Source organism: Erpetoichthys calabaricus, chromosome 15 (genome assembly GCF_900747795.2).
Source record: "Erpetoichthys calabaricus chromosome 15, fErpCal1.3, whole genome shotgun sequence".
In the NCBI taxonomy this organism is placed as follows: Eukaryota; Metazoa; Chordata; class Cladistia; order Polypteriformes; family Polypteridae; genus Erpetoichthys; species Erpetoichthys calabaricus.
In genome coordinates this window covers 30,210,844-30,235,087 of record NC_041408.2, presented here as the reverse complement: position 1 = coordinate 30,235,087, position 24,244 = coordinate 30,210,844, and the positions used below count along the sequence as shown (strand labels likewise).

The 24,244-nt window shown below is 37.6% G+C and overlaps 1 protein-coding gene across 1 annotated transcript in view; it reads right to left on the bottom strand.

Annotated features, from left to right (window-relative positions):
• The window catches only part of ehbp1 (EH domain binding protein 1), a 508,893-nt gene that overhangs the window by 193,453 nt on the left and 291,196 nt on the right, over positions 1 to 24,244 (bottom strand). Inside the window, 3 exon segments of the mRNA XM_051919668.1 lie at positions 3,197 to 3,319; positions 6,063 to 6,167; positions 24,099 to 24,238. Of these exon segments, the coding sequence (XP_051775628.1) occupies positions 3,197 to 3,319; positions 6,063 to 6,167; positions 24,099 to 24,238 (368 nt within the window).

Below are 24,244 nucleotides of genomic sequence, written 5' to 3'. Positions count from 1 at the left end.
ATAGAGAAAGTATAGTAGTCATGAAAAACTTCAACCTCGAGATTTTGATGAATCTTGACGTTATAGACCTCAGAGTCCAAAAATAGTTTTTTTTGAAAATTACCTGTTTGTGTGTGTCTGTGTGTGTAAACACTACAACTCAAAAACGCAACGAGATAGATGGATGAAATTTGGCATGTGGTTGTTGAACCAAAATTGTAGATCTGTATTAACTTTTGGGCCAAATCCATCAACTGGGAGTGGTATGCATTTTTTTTTTTTTTATTCCATGTAGCTGGAGAGTCCGATTTATAACAAAATATTCAGTATATTATTAACTAGCAAAATACCCGCGCTTTGCCGTGGAGAAGTAGTGTGTTAAAGAAGTTATGAAAAAGAAAAGGAAACATTTTAAAAATAATTGTAACATGATTGTCAATGTAAATTGTCGTAGGCTTATTTTAGTATTGAGAGTGAATTTGATTATTGTAAAGAGTTTAATTTATGACTGTAAATTTTGTGTATGGGAAATGCACATTTTTAGGCAGGGAGACAGCCATATGGTAGGTGTGCGGACAGCAGTCGTGTGGGAAAAGGAAGGGGGACCAGGGCGGCCCTTGTGCATCTCTGGTGTAAAATAAATTGTCTGTTAAGGGAAATAAGGAATGAAACTGCCAGAAGGAGAGGTCAGTTCCAAAGTTCCTTATGGCATAACGGTGAGAACCGCCAAAAAGAAAGACATTATTTTCTAAAGCTCGTTACGGGGCACGGCGCAAAAAGAAACATATTTAATGTTTCTAAGTACAGTGTAAAGGATGAGCATGGGAAATTTGAGCTTCCTACATATATTGTAAGTTGCAGAAATAGTGAGGAGGGGTTTCCCCTAAAGGAATGAAACCAAAAGGAGAGGTCAGTTCCGAAAGATCCTTATGGCATAATGGTGAGAACCGCCAAAAAGATGTTATTTTTGAAAGTTTGTTACAGGGCACGGCGTGAAATGAAACATACTTAACGTTTGTAAGTACAGTTTAAAAATTGAGCATGGGAAATTTGGGGCTTCCTACATATATTGGAAAGTCCCAGAAATAGTGAGGAGGGGTTTCCCCTATCTATACATACAGTTTAGGGGGTACACCCGTTTCCCCCCGTGGGTGTTGCAATAGGAAATGAAACATACCTAATTTTTGTAAGTACACTGCAAGGAATGAGCATGTGAAATTTCAGCTTCCCACCTATATGGAAAGTGGGAGAATTAGTGATGAGTCAGTGAGGCTTTGCCTTTTATATGTATAGATTTGATTTGATGTTGATGGTTCTTTAATGTACATAATACAAAAAATATAATCATTGCCTTGCGTTTACGTATCTCAAATACCCATCCCCATATCTGCGTATACGAGAAAGTCTAGGAAAGACCACTCCACTTTTTAAGAATAAAATGACACTGATCGAGAGACTGACTAGGTCATCATAGAAGATCAGCATATTGTTACTGACCAATCACTTTTGCTTTAAAAACATTGTTTAACAACAAAGCGAAAAAAAATTTGTAAAATTCCTGAGTTGGCAAAGTCCCTATTGAACTACAGGTAGGTAGTGCGAAGAGAGTCTGCCAAGTGATGAAAAACTAAATATACTAATGTGTTTTTTGTATTTATTCTATATTCATTAATTTATCTTTTTAAGTTCATATTCAACAACTCAAAATATCTGATATTGTGAAAATAATCAGTAGCAGAATTATATTTCAAATATTTGTCGCAATTTTTTTGTCAATGTTTCTCTCTCTCTCAAAATAGATGGTTGAAAATATCATATTCTTTTTGTTCTTAATATCAGCCATATCATGCATATTGCATACCAGGGATTTTTCCTGCCTTGCATCCAAACCTGCTGGGGTAGGCTCCAGGTTTCTTGCGATCCTACTCTGGATAAACAGGTTTAGATCATGTATATATTGTTCTTAATCTCAGATGCTGTCTCTTTGGTTTTGTGCCTGTCCACACACCTATTACCTACTCTTACTCTGCTCATTAAGGGTTTACCATTCTTTAAGCCCCCATGATTTTCATGATCACACCCTGTCAGAACACAGCAGAATCTGTTTTCTGATTTTTTTTATATCTTTTCAGGCCTGCAGGTGGCAAACTTCTGTCTATAAATTGTATGTGCCTGAGATTGAATCAAAGATCAATATAGCTGGTAGAAAATAAAGCCCAGTATGGGAGATTTTTGAATGAAATATTGAAGGCATTCATTTTAAGCACACTGTCTTGGAGCAGGATATGTTGTGTGCTGTAGACATTTTGAGTAAAACACCCTCAAACCTTAAAATTCACCTAAATTTCATTAACAAATTGGACATTCTGGGCAATAAAAGAAAAATATAAAAAGTGGCAACAGTTAGCGCACATTTGTTCAGCACAAATGACACAGAAAATATTTTAAAAATCATAACATTTTGTAAAATTGTTCATATTCAGTATCTGGTTTTAATTACGCTTGTTTTTATCAGACAAAAACAAAACCAGATAGTAAATCAAGTAGTGAAGTAAGCCTCCACTAACATTAAACTCGTATCCAAATCTGTTAAGTGTACAGTTCTGTCTAATTGTGACACAAAACTAAATTCCATAGGAGATCCAAGCGAGAATTACTAAAACTGAAACTGATATAAAAATAAAATAGAAATGTCTTTTGAAATAAAAACTAAATTAAAACTAAAAATACACAATGAAGGAAAAGTAAAACTAACCTGAACTTCCAAGTAAAGTCAGAAAAAATACAGAAATATAAACTAATATAAAAAGGCAAAACTGTAATAACCTTGGTCTCCATCATACTATGCAGTAATGCCTCCACATGTTCTTTCTAGGTATTGCACCATTGTGATTCTAATCAAATCAGAGACTGATTTTCATCATCTTAAGTAAAAGAAACTTATAAACTATGAATTCTTCCATTTTACTGTACATGACTGATAGCTTCCTCTTTTATTAATTGTAAAGCACTTTGATCTATACTTACTGAATGTACGAAAATATTCTGTATATATACATTTTGTTTGATACATTTATATTGTTTACACTTATTTAGAAAAAAGAAATATAAATTGTCCTAAAATACGAAATTGCAGTGACAAACAATTTTGGCCATATAACTGAAAAAAAGTATGTAGTGAAAATATAAAAAAGTATAACTTCATAGTATAAATTACCTTCATCATCTGGCTCTCCAAAAGGATTCAAGCCAGATTCATCTGGATCACCAAATGGATTTTGTCCTGGTGCATGTAGATCTTTCTCTTCCTCTTCCAAAAAGTTAAGTTTACTAATCAGTTCTGTGTAAAGTTCAAGAAAAACAAAATACAAATTTTAGCATATAGGTCTTTTTAGCAGATATGTCTTTTTGGTCAATGGATCTTTTACATAGACAAATATGAAATAACACTTAAAAAAGAAAGCGTTGTAGTTTGAAGTGAACCTATTACTTGTTAAATTTCTGGGATAATGGCGGTGCCACAGAAACCTAACATATATTAGAAAAATGATTATAACTTAAAAGGAATCAACATAATGTGTGTATAATGACTTACCAAATATAATTTATTGAATAGAAACTATAATCTAGATTAAAGGAAAAACTAATAAGACTGGAAATTGTCTTGTCAAAAAATTGTACTAAATTTCAAAACAACAAATAACATACAGAAGATATATTTGCTATGATAATGTTTTCTGGAACAAGATAGATGTTTGAGGATAACATTTTGGTTTGCTGGTTCCAAGACAAACCATATTGATAAGAAAGGATATCAAGATGAAATAGTAGTGCAGTCAGTATAAAAGTGTGCTGCATACAGCTGTGTTAGTGTAAAAGATTTCATGTTTCAGAATAAGGTGGAAAAACATATGTCAAGTTAACTAGACATGGAACACTGTCTAAATAGATTCATACAACTCATCAAATTCAAATTTACTGCTAATGCTAATAGTGACTCCACAGACTGTCTGTTTCAGTTTGCATAAGTCCACTTTCTGTATTTGCGTCTTTCTACTATAACTATAGTAGAAGTTTTGGATTTGAGACATTTGTTCTTCAAATAGTCAAAACTCTTATGCTACAAACTGTAGTTCAAATCTATATTGGTAGAAAAATTCTTAAAATGATTTTGCATAGTAAGGATATTCAGTTATAATGTGCGATGATAAAATGTTACCACATAAACAGATATACTGTATATATCACACTTATGTAACTGCTTGAAGCAAATCACAATGAAACTCTCTGTAATATATTATTACCACGTTGTTTAATTTTGCACACAATAAGTCACCAATATCTAAAAAGTAACAACTACTGCAGAGTTTTTTTCTACAAATAAGTATGTCCACAATAAAAAAAAGACAAACATTAAGAAACTGTTCAAGCAATTCTCTGAATTTTGTTATTTACTTCTGACTATTTATTTTCGTCATTATTTAACATACAGACAAAAGAAAGTTTAAATCATCCCATTGATTGAATACAGTTTCTCAATCAATTCCAAGTATGAAATGAAATAACAGATACAAAACAGTAAATTATTATTTATTGCATGCTGTGCCAGTAACACAATTTTAAAATACAAGTGACATGCTACTCTATATACAGTGATCCCTCGCTATATTGCGCTTCATCTTTCGCGGCTTCACTCCATCGCGGATTTTAAATGTAAGAATATGTGAATATATATCGCGGATTATTCACTGCTTCGCGGATGTCTGCGGTCTACAGTACGTGTGCTTCCTCAGTTGATTTGCCCATTTGAATTCAAACAAGGGACGCATTTGAATTCAAACAAGGGACGCTATTGGCGGATGGCTGAGAAGCTACCCAATCAGAGCACGAGGTTAAGCTCCTGGGTGCTGTGCTAACTCTCGAGCGTCTCGCGACCATTCTACGAATGGCAAAAGATCTCCAGACATCAGTTGAAGAATGGGACCCGCAAATGATTCGTTCTTTGCAATTTAAAAATGCTCTTGACGGTGCCACGGAAGTGTATAGGAACCTCTTTACACAAATGAAAAAGCAGCGCCAGCAACTGCCCATCACGATGTTCCTTACACGCAAAACACTGCCTAGTACGCCTTCAGTGGAAGAAGACGACGGCGGTGCTACACAGTCGCCTGAAGAGGCTCCTTTAGAACAGCTGTGACAGTGCAGTAAATGTCATCTTTATCTGACAAGTTGGTGAGTACCCAAAACTATTTTTCTACGTACTTAGTACATGTATGTACATTTATTGTAACTGTGCACACATTTTATACAATTTTTTTCTTGCATTGTTGGTATTTATTGCCGGTGGCCTGTCTATCGTAATGGCTGTAACAAATGTGATATCGGAGACGCTCTACAGTATCTTTAAAATAACATTTTGGTTTTATGTACAGCATTTACATGTTATAGATTTTTCACATATTTTTATATTACCTACTCAATTACAATATGTTTAAAACTGTATTATGTATTAAATAAAACTCCTCAATGATATACGATACGTATGTTTGTGAGTAGTATATAAACTGTGTTTACATACATAATTTCAACGAATCTTACCTTATAACTAAGAGAATATAAAGGGTTTATGCTGTATAACTGTACGGGGAATATTTATAAACCATGTGGGAGAGTTTATAAGGACTTAAAATATATAAAAATAAAAATATATGTCAATCTATTGCATCAATGTACTGCAGGACTTGGCCTGTAAAGTGCTTTTCAATGCACACTATAAAAGGTGCTAGAAAATAAGTTATTAATGAATTCATTTACTAAAAGCAAGTTGTGTTGTTGAAGTCTTACAGTCTCACAAAGAATGTTTCCTAGTCCTTTAAGTGACAAAAATACTTAGAATGATGTAGCATACTGTACACAAAATTAGCTTGCATTTGGTTCACTGCAAAATACTGACAACCTGACAGGAGTGGAAAACACAACACTGAACGAAACATCACAGGCAAAAAAAAAGACAAAAAGAGCAAAAATATTACTAAATTGGTAGCAGAAGAACAGAGAGAGAGAGAAGATGAAAGCTTTTAGACCTTCAGAAGAACTGGCTGAGTTAGCTGAAGGCTTATTTGGTTGTTTTATGCAGTCGTCTGGGTCTTCATCTAAGCTGCTGAGGGCATTCAACTGGTTTACTATTTCTGTAAACAGAAGCCAGTCAGGAAAACATAAAGGAAACATTAGAGAGAGAAAGGGTCACAAAAGTAAACAAAGCTGTACGTAAAACAACATAATCTGCTTGTGTCAAAGGCATGCCTTCCAGATTTTCTATGACATTCATACATATAGAGACAGATATAGAAAAACATACACACACACACACACATTTATGAGTACATGCATGTGTACATTCATGCCTTTTAAGCTATTCAGTCCTGTCTCTGAGATTCAACAAAAAATACAAGTCAAAAATAAACAAATTTTGTCAAATAAATTGCCACTCATTATTCAAACGCACAACAGAACAAGACAAACAAGCCTGAGTGGCATGGTACGACTTAAGTATTAACAATTGAATTAAGAGGAACAGAACGATCCCACCCCCAATAAACTTGTAACAGAAAACATTAGCACAAGTTTTAGTCAGACAGTATAGATAATAACAGGAGGAAAACAGTAAAGTTTAGATAGAGTTTAACGACAAGTTTAAGAAGAAAAATATATTTAAAACTTAAAAAACATAAGTGGGTTGTATATCAATAAAATACAACGTGGAAGAAATACTGTAACTGGCCATAATTTGCCATGAGTTAGTAACATCTGCTAGTTCTGTCAATAATACAGTATGCATCTAATAATGATTAACAATAAACAATTTAAAATAGTCTTCAGATCAAAACTGACAAAATCTTAAAAAGTTAAATTCAGAAAAAATGCATTGTACCTTATATTAATAGCTAACAATATTTGTTAAAATATTTTCCACTTTTTATCATGATGTGATTTAATGTATGTATGGATGGATGGATACACGAAGGATGTCTGATTATACAATAAACTGTTTTTAAAAAAAATCTGATCCAAAAGTATCGAGATTTTTCTGTTCAGTATAGGAAAATTAAATTCCCACAAGTGTGGTTCCATAGAAAAAAAAATCAAAGATCACTATTAAGGGTATACTAAGAGACAGAGAGACCAAGCAGATGGGCGTCACTGAGAATTGAACACAGTTGGGGAGCAGAATAGCCAGACAAGGAATGTCAATGCTGCTCACTGCTAATACAAAGATTAAATGAGGCAACTCACAATAGAAGGAGAACAGGCATGTCACATTTTGAGTGGGCTGAGCAGAAAGGGCAGTCGCCCTGGACAGCTGCAGGTTGAGCAGCCACTAAAAAGGTTGTCACATGGAGGATTACAATGAAGAGGGGCAGACTATCAAGTTGAGGATCAGCTAGGAAATCATACACAGGATCAGCTAAAGTAAAAAGTCAGCAAGTCAAACATACCACACACAAGGACTGTGGGAGAACCGGATCTGCAGAAAAATATACTCCTTTCAGTAGAAACATGTGAGTAAAAATAAAGGTATACAGAGGAAAAGATGTGAGAGTTTTACTTTTATTGACAAGCTCACAACCTACAAATAAGCAATAGCAACACTAACTGTGGAACCAAAACATTTATTTTGTTATAGGCAAATTACCTTTACTACAAGGAAACATACAGAGCATACTGAAATCAAAAGTGATCCCAGGACAAACAGATTAATCCCAATTACCTTATTAGGAAAGATTTAAACAACACTGGAATATGCTCCATAAAAGCTTATTATACTTTTATTTACATGCAATAACTTATCCTGCTTAAGGGTTTACACATTTATGTTATAAAATAACCTCATGAAGATTATAGGTAAATATAGCAATATAGCAGAACATAAAATGCATTATACATTTTGCATTTGATATAATAATGCAAGCTTGCTGCTTGTGATCAGGAACAAAAGATCCATCTAGAAATCAAAAATCTGCAATCATGAACAAATTAGGAAGGGACATTTTCATGACACTGTACATGGATGAATATGCGTATTTCTATATAATCATTAACTGTGTTTTATCATTATTTTGTGTTCATGTTACATCTCTTTTAGATACAAGTTAATGTAATTATTGTATTACACACTGTCATCTTGAAAAACAATAGAAAAAATAAATTAAAAAATAAATAACGCCAAGGCTCAAAATAATTTATATTTTCTGTTATTGCAATATTATATATATAAATATATTTTATATATATATATATATATTATATATATATATATGTAGTCCCCAGGTTACGGACATCCGACCAACGACATACTAACGGGGCCGCAGCTGCGACGCATGCGTCTCAGTAACTGCCGCTCCGTCACCTTTAGCCCAGGGACACTGCAAGCAGTGGCTGGACGGAGGCTGGAGGGGGTCGATTTCACTGCTCGTGCAGTGTAGTGTCCATTGGGCGGCTCCCGGCGGCAAGTGGTTTCACTGCCCGCCCACCACACACAGCTGCCCTGTTCGTTCTAGGTGGGCGGCTGGTAATGGTGCAAGTGGTGACCCTGTTGTGGCTGAACCGAGGCCATTGAGGGTGAACGGGGAGGCGAGGGGTAGCATTGTAGTGTGCCTCAGATGCCGCGTGTTGAATGGGGGCAGTGGTGCGGCGGACACTGCAGGCAGCATACTGTAGTGGGGGTGACTGTGATGTGGGCAGGTAATGAACCGCCCCTCGCTGCCCCCATTCATTCTCAATAGCAAGCCTGCTTGTACTGGTATGCACATAACAGGAAGTTGTCTCTTGTCAGTACAGGGTGGTCCGGATCTAATTCTGCAGATCCAGATCATCTGGATGACTTTGATTTATGCGGGGACGATTCCAGTTTGGCGCGAAGATGATTCTTCGTGTCGTCAGCTCGCACGCTTTCGAAGGTCCGGGATTTTTTGGGTGATTTTCTATGTAATAAACTGAATAAGTTATAGCATAATGAAAATTGCATAATTAGATCTGAACCACCCGATACATCAGACATGTTGACGACTGGTGCCTAATCTGCTGTGATAGCATGTACAGTGCTGTACATAAGAGCTCATCTTAACCTTTTGTCTTCACCCTTCAAGAATGTCTCTGAAACACAAATCTGATGCAACTGCTGGTGCTACAGTAAAGAAGAGAAAAGCCATCACCATTGAAAATAAAGTAGAAATAATAAAAAGGTCAGAAAAAGGTGAAACTCCATCATTCATTGGCAGAGCACTTGGTTACAGTCGGTCAACAATAACATTTATTAAAGTAATGTACCTGTTCCGACTTACATACAAATTCAACTTAAGTACAAACCTACAGTCCCTATCTCGTACATAACCCGGGGACTGCCTGTGTGTGTATATATATATATATATATATATATATATATATATATATATATACAGTCGACCCTTGATATACGACCGGCTTGACATGCGAACAACTTGATTTACGGCCAAAATTTTTATTTTGATTTACGACCAACATCTTGCGTTACGACCTGAATGCGGTCACGTGTATCCGCTTGCGCGATTGTAAACAAACAGAAACATTCCTATTAATGCGGCACTCATTCAATAAAATGTCAGGTTTGTAAACTCTCTTGGGACCTCCCCCAACTAGAAGACATGCCAAAGTCCAAACTCCGTATGGAAGATTGTTTATCTGTTGCTGGGGCAACAGCCAGCTTAAAGCTGTGCTGAGTCTCTCAGCCAAAGCAAACAGAAAAGATATCGATGGGTGATATGCATGTGATATCCCTGCCCGGCAATGGACAAGCAAGCTTCCACAGTCGCGGCAATTGCGCTTCAGGACGCACTTCAGCATGTAGTTCCCATTGAGTGGGGAGTGGGGATTGGGGGGTGGGGGGGTTGGGGGTGTCTCAGAAGAGTTCAGAAACAGTTCCTTGTATCATCGCAAGGAAATGCTGAGAAAAATTCTCGTCAGAATAACTTGTAGGCAGGAGGAGATTAAAATTAACGCAAAAGAAGCTATTGAAATGATTGCAAATGCCTCAGCGCAAGTTAAAGAAAGCCTTTAAAAAGCCTTCAGTTTCATTATCATCCTCCTCCCTTCCTGCAGCCCAAAAATGTCAAATTAAATGGCGAGTACAGTATGAAGTTGTTGTTTCTGGTAGGCTAGGCACTTTTTATTACTTTTTGGTTAGTACATTAGGAAAATTATTGGTGTTTTGGTAAATTATGCACATTATACAACCCTTTTTTTTATTATGAAAAGGTTAAGTAAGTGTTGCAGTGGGAGGTTCGGAACGCATTATGGGTATTTCCATTATTTCTTATGGGAAAAATAGTCTTGACTTACAACCTACTCGAGTTACAACCAGCCCTCGTGAACGAATTGAGTTCGTAAGTCAAGGGTCCACTGTATATATATATATATATATATATATATATATATATATATATATATATATATATATAGTAATATATATATTAGCGGGCTGAACACATGTTAAGGAGATGCAGACGGATCAGCTGCTGTCTTTCTGCTTGCTGCCGCCGAGCTGTGTCTTCTGCTTGTCGTGCTGCGCGTCGATCATTTAAAAACTTGTACAGCAGATGTCGTTTTGTCTCACGGGGCATCTGGGCTGATTATTACTTTCCTTATTTTCTGAATATGCACATAGATTATTATTGTTTTCTTGTGCATCCTTTGCCTTCTTTTCTCTCCAACGATTTTGTGTCTCTTTTCAACGCGCTGCTCTTTCTTCTTCACTTAGTCATTCACGTGCCATCTAGAACATATAATATTTTTAAGAGCTGGGAGCACATGAAGTGCGTCTGCCGAAAGCATTCCAACAACTTTGAGGTTAGATGTCCATGAACTTATTTTAAATTGTTTGTAAGTAGGGCGTGCTCACGGGTCTTGCTTCCTAAGGCTGTAATGTCTAGTCTTGCGTGACGTCAAAGTGTCTCTCCGAGATGATCACGCCTCAACCCAAGATTTTTTTTATATAATATATAAATTATTTGACAGTAAACTATGTAACATTCTATGATTTGCCTCTCGCAACTGAGAGGGCCCGGTGGCGGATTTTTGCAGACTGGCAGACCAACCACATGCGTTACCTGGTAGGTAACCACCCATACAATCAGATCGAGATTCAGACTATGAACATTATATATTATATATACATATACATACATATATACACATACATACACACACATATTATATATATATATATATATATATATATATATATATATATATACATATACACACATATATATACAGTGGCGTAGCTGGGGAGGGGGCAGCATCCAGGGGGCGCCAAATTTCCCTTCCCCATTGCATTTTGGCAAACAGGATGGGGCGCAAAATCTTCAGTTGTCCCTGGGCGCTGAAAACCCTAGCTACGCCTCTGTATATTATATATATATATATATATATATATATATATATATATATATATATATATATATATATATATATATACACAGTAATCCCTCCTCCATCGCAGGGGTTGCGTTCCAGAGCCACCCGCGAAATAAGAAAATCTGCGAAGTAGAAACCATATGTTTATATGGTTATTTTTATATTGTCATGCTTGGGTCACAGATTTGCGCAGAAACACAGGAGGTTGTAGAGAGACAGGAACGTTATTCAAACACTGTCAAACAAACATTTGTCTCTTTTTCAAAAGTTTAAACTGTGCTCCATGACAAGACAGAGATGACAGTTCAGTCTCACAATTAAAAGAATGCAAACATATCTTCCTCTTCAAAGGAGCAAACAAATCAATAGGGCTGTTTGGCTTGTAAGTATGCGAAGCACCGCGGCACAAAGCTGTTGAAGGCGGCAGCTCACACCCCCTCCGTCAGGAGCAGAGAGACAGAGAGAGAGATAGAGAGACAGATAAAAAAATCAATACGTGCCCTTTGAGCTTTTAAGTATGCGAAGCACCGTGCAGCATACTTAAAAGCTGCACACAGAAGGTAGCAACGTGAAGATAATCTTTCAGCATTTTTAGACAAGCGTCCGTATCGTCTAGGTGTGCGAACAGCCCCCCTGCTCACACCCCCTACGTCAGGATCACAGATAGTCAGCGCAAGAGAGAGAGAAAGAAAAGTAAGTTGGGTAGCTTCTCAGCCATCTGCCAATAGCGTCCCTTGTATGAAATCAACTGGGCAAACCAACTGAGGAAGCATGTACCAGAAATTAAAAGACCCATTGTCCTCAGAAACCCGCGAAGCAGCGAAAAATCCGCGATATATATTTAAATATGCTTACATATAAAATCCGCGATGGAGTGAAGCCGCGAAAGGCGAAGCGCGATATAGCGAGGGATTACTGTATATATATATATATATATATATATATATATATATATATATATATATATATATATATATACGCACACACACATGTCGCATACTCTTTGCATTATTTGACAGTAAACTATTCAACCATTTTATGATCTGCTTCTCGCAACTGAAAGAGGGCACCGTGGCGGATGTTAGCTGACTTGCTGACCAACCCACAAGCGTTACCTGGTAGGTAACCACCCATACAATCAGATTGTGATTCAGACTACGAATGCCATGAATATACAGTATATATACACATATATATATATATATATATATATATATATATATATATATAAAACAGTATATATATATATATATATATATATATATATATATATATATATATATATATATAAAACCCCAATAACAATGAAGTTGGGATGTTATGTAAAACATAAATAAAAACAGAATACAATGATTTGCAAATCCTTTTCAACCTCAATTGAATACACTACAAAGACAAGATATCGAATGTTCAAACTGATAAACTTTATTGTTGTTTTGCAAATCTTCACTCATTTTGAATTTGATGCCTGCAACACCTTCCAAAAAAGCTGGGACAGGGGCAGCAAAAGACTGGGAAAGTTGAGGAATGTTCAAAAACACCTGTTTTGAACATTCCACAGGTGAACAGGTTAATTGGAAACAGGTGTTTGTCATGATTGGGTATAAAAGGAGCATCCCCGAAAGGCTCAACCGTTCACAAGCAAGGATGGGGCGAGGTTCACCACTTTGTGAACAACAGCGTGGGCAAATAGTCCAGCAGTTTAAGAACAACGTTTCTCAACATACAATTGCAAGGAATCTAGGGATTTCATTATCTACTGTCCATAATATCATCAAAAGATTCAGAGAATCTGGAGAAATCTCTGCACATAAGCGGCAAGGCCGAATACCAACACTGGATGCCCGTGACAGTCGATCCCTCAGGCGGCACTGCATTAAAAACCGATATCATTCTGTAAAGGATATTACCACGTGGGCTCAGGAATACTTCAGAAAACCATTGTCAGTTAACACAGTTCGTCGCTACATCTACAAGTGCAAGTTAAAACTCTACCATGCAAAGCGAAAGCCATATATCAACAATACCCAGAAATGCCGCCGGCTTCTCTGGGCCCGAGCTCATCTGAGATGGACTGATGTAAAGTGGAAAAAAGTGTGCTGTGGTCTGACGAGTCCACATTTCAAATTGTTTTTGGAAATCATGGACGCCGTGTCCTCCGGGCCAAAGAGGAAAAAGACCATCCGGATTGTTATCAGCGCAAAGTTCAAAAGCCAGCATCTGTGATGGTATGGGGGTGTGTCAGTGCCCATGGCATGGGTAACTTGCACATCTGTGAAGGCACCATTAATGCTGAAAGGTACATACAGGTTTTGGAGCAACATATGCTGCCATCCAAGCAACGTCTTTTTCGGGGACGTCCCTGCTTATTTCAGCAGGACAATGCAAAGCCAAATTCTGCATGTGTTACAACAGAATGGCTTCGTAGTAAAAGAATGCGGGTACTAGACTGGCCTGCCTGCAGTCCAGACCTGTCTCCCATTGAAAATGTGTGGCGCATTATGAAGTGCAAAATACGACAACGGAGACCCCGGACTGTTGAGCAACTGAAGTTGTACATCAAGCAAGAATGTGAAAGAATTCCACCTACATAGCTTCAACAATTAGTGTCCTCAGTTCACAAACACTTATTGAGTGTTGTTAAAAGGAAAGGTGATATAACACAGTGGTAAACATGCCCCTGTCTCAGCTTTTTTGGAACGTGTTGCCATCAAATTCAAAATGAGTGAAGATTTGCAAAACAACAATAAAGTTTATCAGTTTGAACATTCGATATCTTGTCTTTGTAGTGTATTCAATTGAATATAGGTTGAAAAAGATTTGCAAATCATTGTATTCTGTTTTTATTTACGTTTTACACAACGTCCCAACTTCATTGGAATTGGGGTTGTACATGCATACATACACACAGTAGTAGTTAGGAAATAGCGGGTTGAATAATGGATGGATATATACACACACACACACACACACACAAAGTATACACCCCCAAAATTCGTGGGGGTTACGTTCTTAGAGCACCCACGAATTGTGAAAAACTGTGACTTTTAGATGTGGCTAAAAATGCCTTTTACTGTAAATGCCTATTTTTATAGTTTAAGCCCTAAATACAGTATGCCCCCAAAGCACTTTAATTTCATTGCAAACTCAGCTTAATACATTACCTAAAAAATTACCTTAATACATTACCTAAAAACAGAATGTAAACATAAACCCGTCTACTGTACAGTTCTGTACTGGTATGTCTCCTACGGACAGAAGAATCTTCACTGGGGTCAATAAAAAGCCCAAATGCCTGACTTGACAGATCAGAAAGAGCCTTTAGGTGGCAGTTGTGGATGTGCCACAGATGACTATCTGCTGAACTCTTCATGAACAGAAATACAGAGGCCACAGTGCATGATGCAAACCACTAGTTAGTCACAAAAACAGGATGACAAGATAACTACTTGTGAAACAAGTACTGTGGAAATTTGGAAAAAGCTTAAATATCTTATCTGCTCAAGTTCAGTAAATGTCTCCTACAACCAGTTAATGATCCAAACATACTTGTAAGTTAAACACAGGAGTTTTTCAAAGCTACAAAATGGAAAATTCTTGAATGGCCAAGCCACTCACCCAATTTAAGTCCAATTGAGCAATACCTTCCTTATGCTGAGAAGAAAACGTAATGGGATAAGTCTGCAAAATAAGAAGGATCTGAAGATAGCTGCTTTAGAGGCTAAGCAGATCATCACCAGGGGCGATACTCCGTAGGCATTGCATGCAGGGATACGCAACAAAGTATTAAATATGACTGATTTAATATACGTACCATTGCTATATCCCGACCATTATGGTGCTCTGAAATGGGAGGACCATGTAGAAAAAGTCTGCCGGGGGGGTTTGCCAACCAGGATCCTGAGCGGTTTCGTCGTGTGGTGGGTGCGGCATTGAGCTGTACCAGTGCATGGTCCCTAACGTGACCTAATCAATTCAAACTGTACCAATATTATTTGTCAAGGAATGGCTTTGTTGCCTGTCTTAGTCCTACATTGATGCCACTGTCAAAGCCTGTTTGTAGTGTAAAAGCACCGAGAGCAAAATATTACACATCACTGTAAAGATAATGTCTGAATTAAAACTAAATGAATCAAAAAGAAAATAAACAGACAGAAATAAAACTAGAAAAAATATGGCATACATACTTATCTTACTGTTTACTACTCATTTACTCTGTCTACATTAGTAGCAGGGGAACCATACAGTAAATGAATCAGAGGCATCTCTTTCTCAATCAAATCAGTGTGGTGAAGGAAAAGAGTTTTCTACAGAGAAACAAAAAGCACTGCACCAATAAATAAAACAAAAAAAGGGTTTTGCTAATCTCCAGGGCAGATTTAATGATAACCCCAAATAAACTTCTTCAAAACATATACTTCTCCCCCTGACAAGGTAGAAAGTGGAACTACAGCATTTTGCTCTCTGGTATTCAGCAATGAATGTGATATTATTAAACACAGATTAATCAGCATTTTTAAATATATTTGTGAGAATCAAAGAAAACAATAAAATGTAAAATTAATAATCAATAATTACAGTATACTATATAATGCTAAAACATGCTGTAGTTATAAATATTCATTAATTCTTTTTTTGTGCCCCTGCTGCTTCATTTCCTGGGCCACATGGAACCTTAACATATCCCAGTGGCACTGGACAGAAAGCAGAAATCTCTCCTAGGATGAGCCTAAGTTCCTCTCAGGGCACACACTCACACCCATACATATTTTGATGTTCTAAACTGACCTCGAACAAATAACATTTTTTGTGAAATTGGACAAAGCTGAAATAAAAAATACAATATGTGCAAACAGGTGTAGTACATGGAAACTCTAATCATACAGCTATCAGGCTAGGAACTGAAAAAAAGGCAGATGGAGACTGAGGCAGAAACATTACCACATTTTTACTTTATTTATATTTTACTAGCCAACCCGCGGTGTAGCATACGCCGCATAATTATGTATTGATAGGTGAACACTTCCTGAAAGACAGTTGTCCAAATGGGGAGGGTTTGAGGATACGACTGTAGGTGAATGAAAAGATGGAACTCTGGAGAGGGCAACATACAATTGTCCGTGACTGAAAACTGGAGAACTGCCGTCGAGCCTCCACCTCCCAGAGCGAGGGAAGGGGCTGGATTGCGCTCGGGCGCAGAGGGCAGAATGGGGGGAGAGGGGAAGGACGCCCATTCCGCCCTGGCCCCCCCGCCATTCTAGTCTGCTGATTTCTTAGTCATCATTCAGTACGCACTGCCTGCTCATGTGCCTGCCCCCAACTCCTCACCTGAGTCGCTTTCATCTGTATACAGTCCACATGCACCTGTGAGTCACATTGACTTTTCATTTTCCAAACACTGCCTCAGTCACTTTCATCTCTGCTACAGTCCACATGCACCTCTGAGCCATGTTGACTTTTCATTGTTCTTTGCGGTCCTGGCTGCTTTTCTATATATAATCCACCAAGTCACCTGACCATGGTAGTAGCGACAGGGGGTGTGTACAAAGGGCAGGGACTTAATCAGTGCGAGCGTATGACCCGCACTTACTGGGAATTCCTCGTTCGTGGGGAACAATTGCAAGCCCCGGTCTCCATCACGAATGGGGTTCAACGGCTTACCCACACCTCTCGGTGCCGGGTAGATGCACATTGATCCATTCAGTCTAGCGCGCGTGCAACACCGGACATCTAAGGGCATCACAGACCTGTTCTTGCTCAATCTCACGTGGATGAAAGCTACTTGTCCCTCTAAGAAGTTGGACGCCGACCGCTCGGGGGTCACGTAACTATTTAGCAGGAGGGAGTCTCTTTCGTTATCAGAATTAACCAGACAAATCGCTCCACCAACTAAGAACGGCCATGCACCACCACCCACAGAATCGAGAAAGAGCTATCAATCTGTCAATCCTCTCCGTGTCCGGGCCGGGTCAGGTTTCCCATGTTGAGTCAAATTACACGAAAGGCTCCACACCTGGTGGTGCCCTTCCGTCCAATTCCTTTAAGTTTCAGCTTTGCACCCTTACTCCCCCTGGAACCCAAAGACTTTGGTTACCCAGTTAGCTGCCTGGCGGGTCATGGGAATAATGCCGCCGGATCACCAGTCGTCATCGTTTATGGTCGGAACTACGACGATCGTCTTCGAACCTCCGACTTTCGTTCTTGATTAATGAAAACATTTTTGGCAAATGCTTTCACTCTCGCTCGAATTGTTGGTGGGCGTGGCTCTGTGAGTTGTCGTCGTATCCCATGGTCTTAGAGTTGGTGGACGTGGCTATGTTGTGCGTATCCCAAGGTTGTCTTGCGTGCCCTGTCGGCTTAGTGAATTATATATATATATACAGTGGTGTGAAAAACTATTTGCCCCCTTCCTGATTTCTTATTCTTTTGCATGTTTGTCACACAAAATGTTTCTGATCATCAAACACATTTAACCATTAGTCAAATATAACACAAGTAAACACAAAATGCAGTTTGTAAATGGTGGTTTTTATTATTTAGGGAGAAAAAAAAATCCAAACCTACATGGCCCTGTGTGAAAAAGTAATTGCCCCCTGAACCTAATAACTGGTTGGGCCACCCTTAGCAGCAATAACTGCAATCAAGCGTTTGCGATAACTTGCAATGAGTCTATTACAGCACTCTGGAGGAATTTTGGCCCACTCATCTTTGCAAAATTGTTGTAATTCAGCTTTATTTGAGGGTTTTCTAGCATGAACCGCCTTTTTAAGGTCATGCCATAGCATCTCAATTGGATTCAGGTCAGGACTTTGACTAGACCACTCCAAAGTCTTCATTTTGTTTTTCTTCAGCCATTCAGAGGTGGATTTGCTGGTGTGTTTTGGGTCATTGTCCTGTTGCAGCACCCAAGATCGCTTCAGCTTGAGTTGACAAACAGATGGCCAGACATTCTCCTTCAGGATTTTTTGGTAGACAGTAGAATTCATGGTTCCATCTATCACAGCAAGCCTTCCCGGTCCTGAAGCAGCAAAACAACCCCAGACCATCACACTACCACCACCATATTTTACTGTTGGTATGATGTTCTTTTTCTGAAATGCTGTGTTCCTTTTACGCCAGATGTAACGGGACATTTGCCTTCCAAAAAGTTCACCTTTTGTCTCATCAGTCCACAAGGTATTTTCCCAAAAGTCTTGGCAATCATTGAGATGTTTCTTAGCAAAATTGAGACGAGCCCTAATGTTCTTTTTGCTTAACAGTGGTTTGCGTCTTGGAAATCTGCCATGCAGGCCGTTTTTGCCCAGTCTCTTTCTTATGGTGGAGTCGTGAACACTGACCTTAATTGAGGCAAGTGAGGCCTGCAGTTCTTTAGACGTTGTCCTGGGGTCTTTTATGACCTCTCGGATGAGTCGTCTCTGCGCTCTTGGGGTAATTTTGGTCGGCCGGCCACTCCTGGGAAGGTTCACCACTGTTCCATGTTTTTGCCATTTGTGGATAATGGCTCTCACTGTGGTTCGCTGGAGTCCCAAAGCTTTAGAAATGGCTTTATAACCTTTACCAGACTGATAGATCTCAATTACTTCTGTTCTCATTTGTTCCTGAATTTCTTTGGATCTTGGCATGATGTCTAGCTTTTGAGGTGTTTTTGGTCTACTTCTCTGTGTCAGGCAGCTCCTATTTAAGCGATTTCTTGATTGAAACAGGTGTGGCAGTAATCAGGCCTGGGGGTGGCTACGGAAATTGAACTCAGGTGTGATACACCACAGTTAGGTTATTTTTTTAACAAGGGGGCAATTACTTTTTCACACAGGGCCATGTAGGTTTGGATTTTTTTTCTCCCTAAATAATAAAAACCATCATTTAAAAACTGCATTTTGTGTTTACTTGTGTTATATTTGACTAATGGTTAAATGTGTTTGATGATCAGAAACATTTTGTGTGACAAACATGCAAAAGAATAAGAAATCAGGAAGGGGGCAAATAGTTTTTCACACCACTGTAGATATCACAGACCAGGGGCCTCATGTATAAACAGTGCGTATGCACAAAAATGTTGCGTTAGAACGTTTCCACATTCAAATCGTGATGTATAAAACCTAAACTTGGTGTAAAGCCACGTACATTTCCACAGTAGCTCATACCCTGGCATACGCAAGTTCAGCACTCGCTTTTGCAGACTGACGACACCCAGCGTCAAAGCAGTGCTACTGTTTCTGTGTGGTTACCCTTTTTTTAAGATCCACATCCCTGATGCGGCTTTATAAATACACTGAAATTAACTGCAACTGCTAATTTAGTTACGACACTCAAGACGATGGGCTACGACTCGTCTTTTCATGGCGACTTTGATATGTGACAACTTTTATTTTTATTTCGGGCACTGTGTAACTTTGTGAACTTGTGCTTTCAAGTTTCTCCAACACGCTATGTCACTCGATCAACTTCCTTTTGTTGTTTATACCACTGTTTAAACCAACAAATAGTATGTTTTTCCTTGCCTCCACTTGGTATTCGCTGAAATCCTTCTATTTTCCCCTCGTGCTTTTGCCATTGTCTTTTCACAGAAGGCTGATCTTGAGGGCTATTAATATTTATTTGCATATTCAAAGAGGCATAATTCTGGAGGAGTTGGGGCGGGACAGCAGGTGTGTGCACGTGCGTTACTTTTCACGCTGACTGGGATTTATGGAGCAGAAGAACATGGAAGTTGGCATTCGCACAGATTTATGCATCTGGATTTTTTTGTGCGTAAGCACATTTCCACTTTTGTGCTTACGTCATGTTATAGTGCGAATTCTACGCACGGCGTTATGCATGAGGCCCCATGAGTATTTGTATAAATAGAAATAAATACTCTGAACTACCTATTAATGTTTAAAATGATGCAACTAAACATATTAAAAGATTTTACCATCTAAATAGAAAATAGTTGTTTAATAAAGTGCAGCCTTCTAAAATGCCTTAGAAGTTGAAAAAAAAAACTCTGTACTTAGCATTTCAGTACTTGTGAGATCAAGGGAAATGTGCCTGTTAGAATGATCAATTCTGGTATTATTCAGTAAGAAGATTCTGTGTGCAAAGGTTTACAGTGTAAATCAAAAAGTAAAGGCATTTTGAAAATTATGTGGTAACTGCAATGGATAGGAGCTAAAAGGATTCAACATATATGCAATGGCTTATGGGTAGTTTGAACACACAGCAAAGCACTCTGCCTTTAGTCTAGTTGAAACCATGGTCAAATGAACAGGGACACTTCACTGTGGGAATGCACCATTGTCGCTTTGGTCAGAGGGAGTAAAACCTGCTAGAAAATGACCAAATTGTGTTGGCTCAGTACGTAAGTGAAAACAGCATAACTGAAAAATGTATGAATAGGTAGAAACGTTTAAAGGATAAATAATGTGTGTAACAGATGAAGCTCAATCTGGTCACACATCAATACTGCACACGCACACAAGCCCACATCGACATGGCAAATACCTTCATCATAGACTGACATATATTACCCACTGTTGCTGCACCTTTGGATATCAGCCATGGATCTGCACATGCCATAGTACATGATGACTGGGGTACCAAAGTTTCTGCAAGATGGATAACCAATGTTATTGATATGCAATGAAGAAGATCACAGTGTTTTAGAGCGGATTGTCACCAGCGGCCATCAGCAAGGAGACATGGCTTCATCACTGTGCGCTGGAAAGCAAAAGATAAAGCATGTAGTGGAAACACCAGTCTCCTCCAGTAAAGAAGAAGTTCAAACAACAGTCCTCTACCAAGAAAATCATAAAGACCTTCTTTTGGGACAGTGGGTTATATTCTAAGTGCATTTTCAGAAACACTGACAATCAGCGACCAATGCAATTAACTGTGCTATAATATGCTTAGAAAGAAACTGAAACCTGCAATTTGCCACAAAAGAAGTGGAAAGGTGTGAAAGACAGTCTTGCTGATCCATGACAACACATGTCCCCATGTAGTGGGGGGAAAAGCAACAGCTGCAGTTTGTCCACATTCCCCTTATTTCCTTATTCCAACACCATGCGACTATCACATCTTCAGTCTAATTTAATAGGCTTTACGTAGTTGTGGGTTCACCCCGACAATGAGGTTAAGGAAGTGGTACAGACCCGGATTCAGAAATAGTCAGAAACCAGATTGAAATGTCTTTACAGAAGAAGAAAAAAAAAACTAATGAGAAGGCATTTAAAAGTAGATCCTTTAGTACGAGTATCACTGCTTAAATCTTTATAAACACTGAAAACAAATTTATTCAGCTTAATAACTGTAATCTAAAACTAGATTAGTTTTAATTGCTTGATGTAAAATGTATATCATTTTTTTTTACTTAGTTTTATGTGGTCCTTAATAGCCAGATTATTATTTTATAACATAACATATAAATGGTTCTTTCTTTGGAAAAAACATATTCAAAATGTAGGTCTTGCCAATGAGCAGTTATGGGTATAAATTAGAATTAGATGCAAATTTGTCTCTTCATTCCAAAGTATCTTTAATCCAAACTTTACAAAAGTTACAAAACAGGGGAGATGCGAGTATAGAAACAAACGACTGAATCTTGACCAAGTTTTTAGCCCATTTGCAAAATTAGCACATCAATAATTTTTACATAGTCCGGGTAGTTTTGGATTAAAATTTATTAAAGCAGCTGACCAATAAATTTACTAAGTCAATATTGAATTTTTCATTATTGATACCACCTTTTCATTACCAATAACATGTTTTGCTGAAGTAGAAAGGTTATATGTATAGTCTCATGGTTGAGGGATTTTTTTAAATAGTATTGAAAAAAAATTATGAACATTTAAAGAAATTAAATAACTCTGAATATCTTTAGTAAAGTTAAATTGTTAGGGGTATATTAGTAGAAAAAAACAGACATTCACAGCACTATGTATGCACATATTAAGACTCTGAACATTACTGTATAGGTTGGGGACCGTTTGCAGCAACAACAACTATAAAACAGGTTGAATAAACTTTTGGAAGTCAAGTTAAAATGTGGTTTGTGTGTGGGTCAGGAGTATTACAGAATAATCAACAAACAAACAAAATAATGGCATACAGCAAGGTTACTGCAGTAAATGAAGCAGTAATTACATGTCATTCAAAGTAAATTTAGTTTTTCAGAACACCCCATTCAGCTTTTGGATCTTAGTCAACTATTTTCATTTGTGCAACTCTTAAGTGAAAAATGTAATTTTTACTAAATATTTTGCTATTAGCAGATGTCCAGATATGCAATAAGTATTAAGCCTTAAAAAGAGATAGTTTTGGAAAAATGCACTATATTGTTCATTTTTTAGTTATGTTTTTAAACTGCACACTGCCCTGTAGTGTTAAACTCTGTCACTCATGTGGAGCATGATTATCTTGACAAGAAAGCTTTTCTTATGTAACGGGCTGTGAAAGGCCCAAAAGCGAAAAAACCCGAAGTGTGGAGAACAACAAGGATGAATCAAACAATATGGCTGCATTAATACAAAAATGAAAAGAACAGTCGCATGGTTCTGTGAAGAAATACTCAAACACAGACACATTAAACCAACACTTAGAAAATGTTTTTTTCTTTTTTCATTGTTGTCAAAGACTACCTCCGACTCTATTCAGAAGTGCCTCAATATTACTTATGTCACGTACTTATGAGATTATACTGTTATTTGTATCAGATTTCATTATCCTTATTTTTTTTTAGTTAGGTCCCATTACTTACTTTTCTTTACTGACATTTTGATCCAGAATTTCACCTTCAACTTTTGAAAAGTTGTTTTCATCATTAAACATAACTAAATTTCAACTTTAAATGTAATATCACTGGTGTTACCATTAACCTGTTGGTCTGAAAAAGCAGTCCCTTAATTTAGCTGATTGGTTTATCTGACTGAATGTTCCACTTAAAATATTTTTCCTTTAAAGTGCTTCGTCTCATATAATATTGCTTCCCTGGCATACCTTTCATCTTTTCAAAGTTGTGTTCCAAAAGCACCATATACTACACAAGGATCTCACATTTAATTTCAATTTTGGCACCTCATAAACATCAAGTTCACTATCAACATCAATACCGTGCCATTAAAAGAAGCTGTAGTTTGTATGGTAATCAGATTATCCTGCTCTCATCAATAATTCTAGCAATTTTAAGGGCAGTTTCTCAGTTAAAAGTTTGTGATTCTAGTTTTTTTTTAACCTATATAATGTATATCAGAAACAAGATGATCAACATGAATTGAAAAGCAGTGTGCCCCCTAAAATGAAAGCCATTATAGTCAGCAACCTGTGACCAAAGTAAAAAAAAAAAAAAAAAAGTACGATTAATTGTTAAAGTTGTCTCTGAAATTCTGAGGTTATTTACATTAAGTCACACATTCAGTCACTTGTGATATTTTAAGTTGTAAAGTATTCAAAAGGACTATGTGTTATGCCATAATCAACTAGGACATCTCAAAATAATGAGATAAATTTTCAATTGTTTATTCTTTTAGACATTTCACATGTTCAATCAGAAAGAAATCACAGTTAATATTCAGTTTGAAGAACAGTTCAGTTACTGAAGAAAGTAAACACATTTTGAAACAGGGACACCACACCCATTCAAGTTTGGTGTACTTTCAAAAACAAAGTATTCAAGTAAGATCTATAGACCACACCTGTGATCTTTGCTGCTTTTTCTTCCTGATTTACTCTGTTTTCTTCATCCTCTTCATTTTCCTCTTCAAAGTCATCTAAATTACCAATGTCAGCCTGCTTCATGCTCATCAGACTGGCCAAGCTCTGCATGTCCTCATCCCTAGGA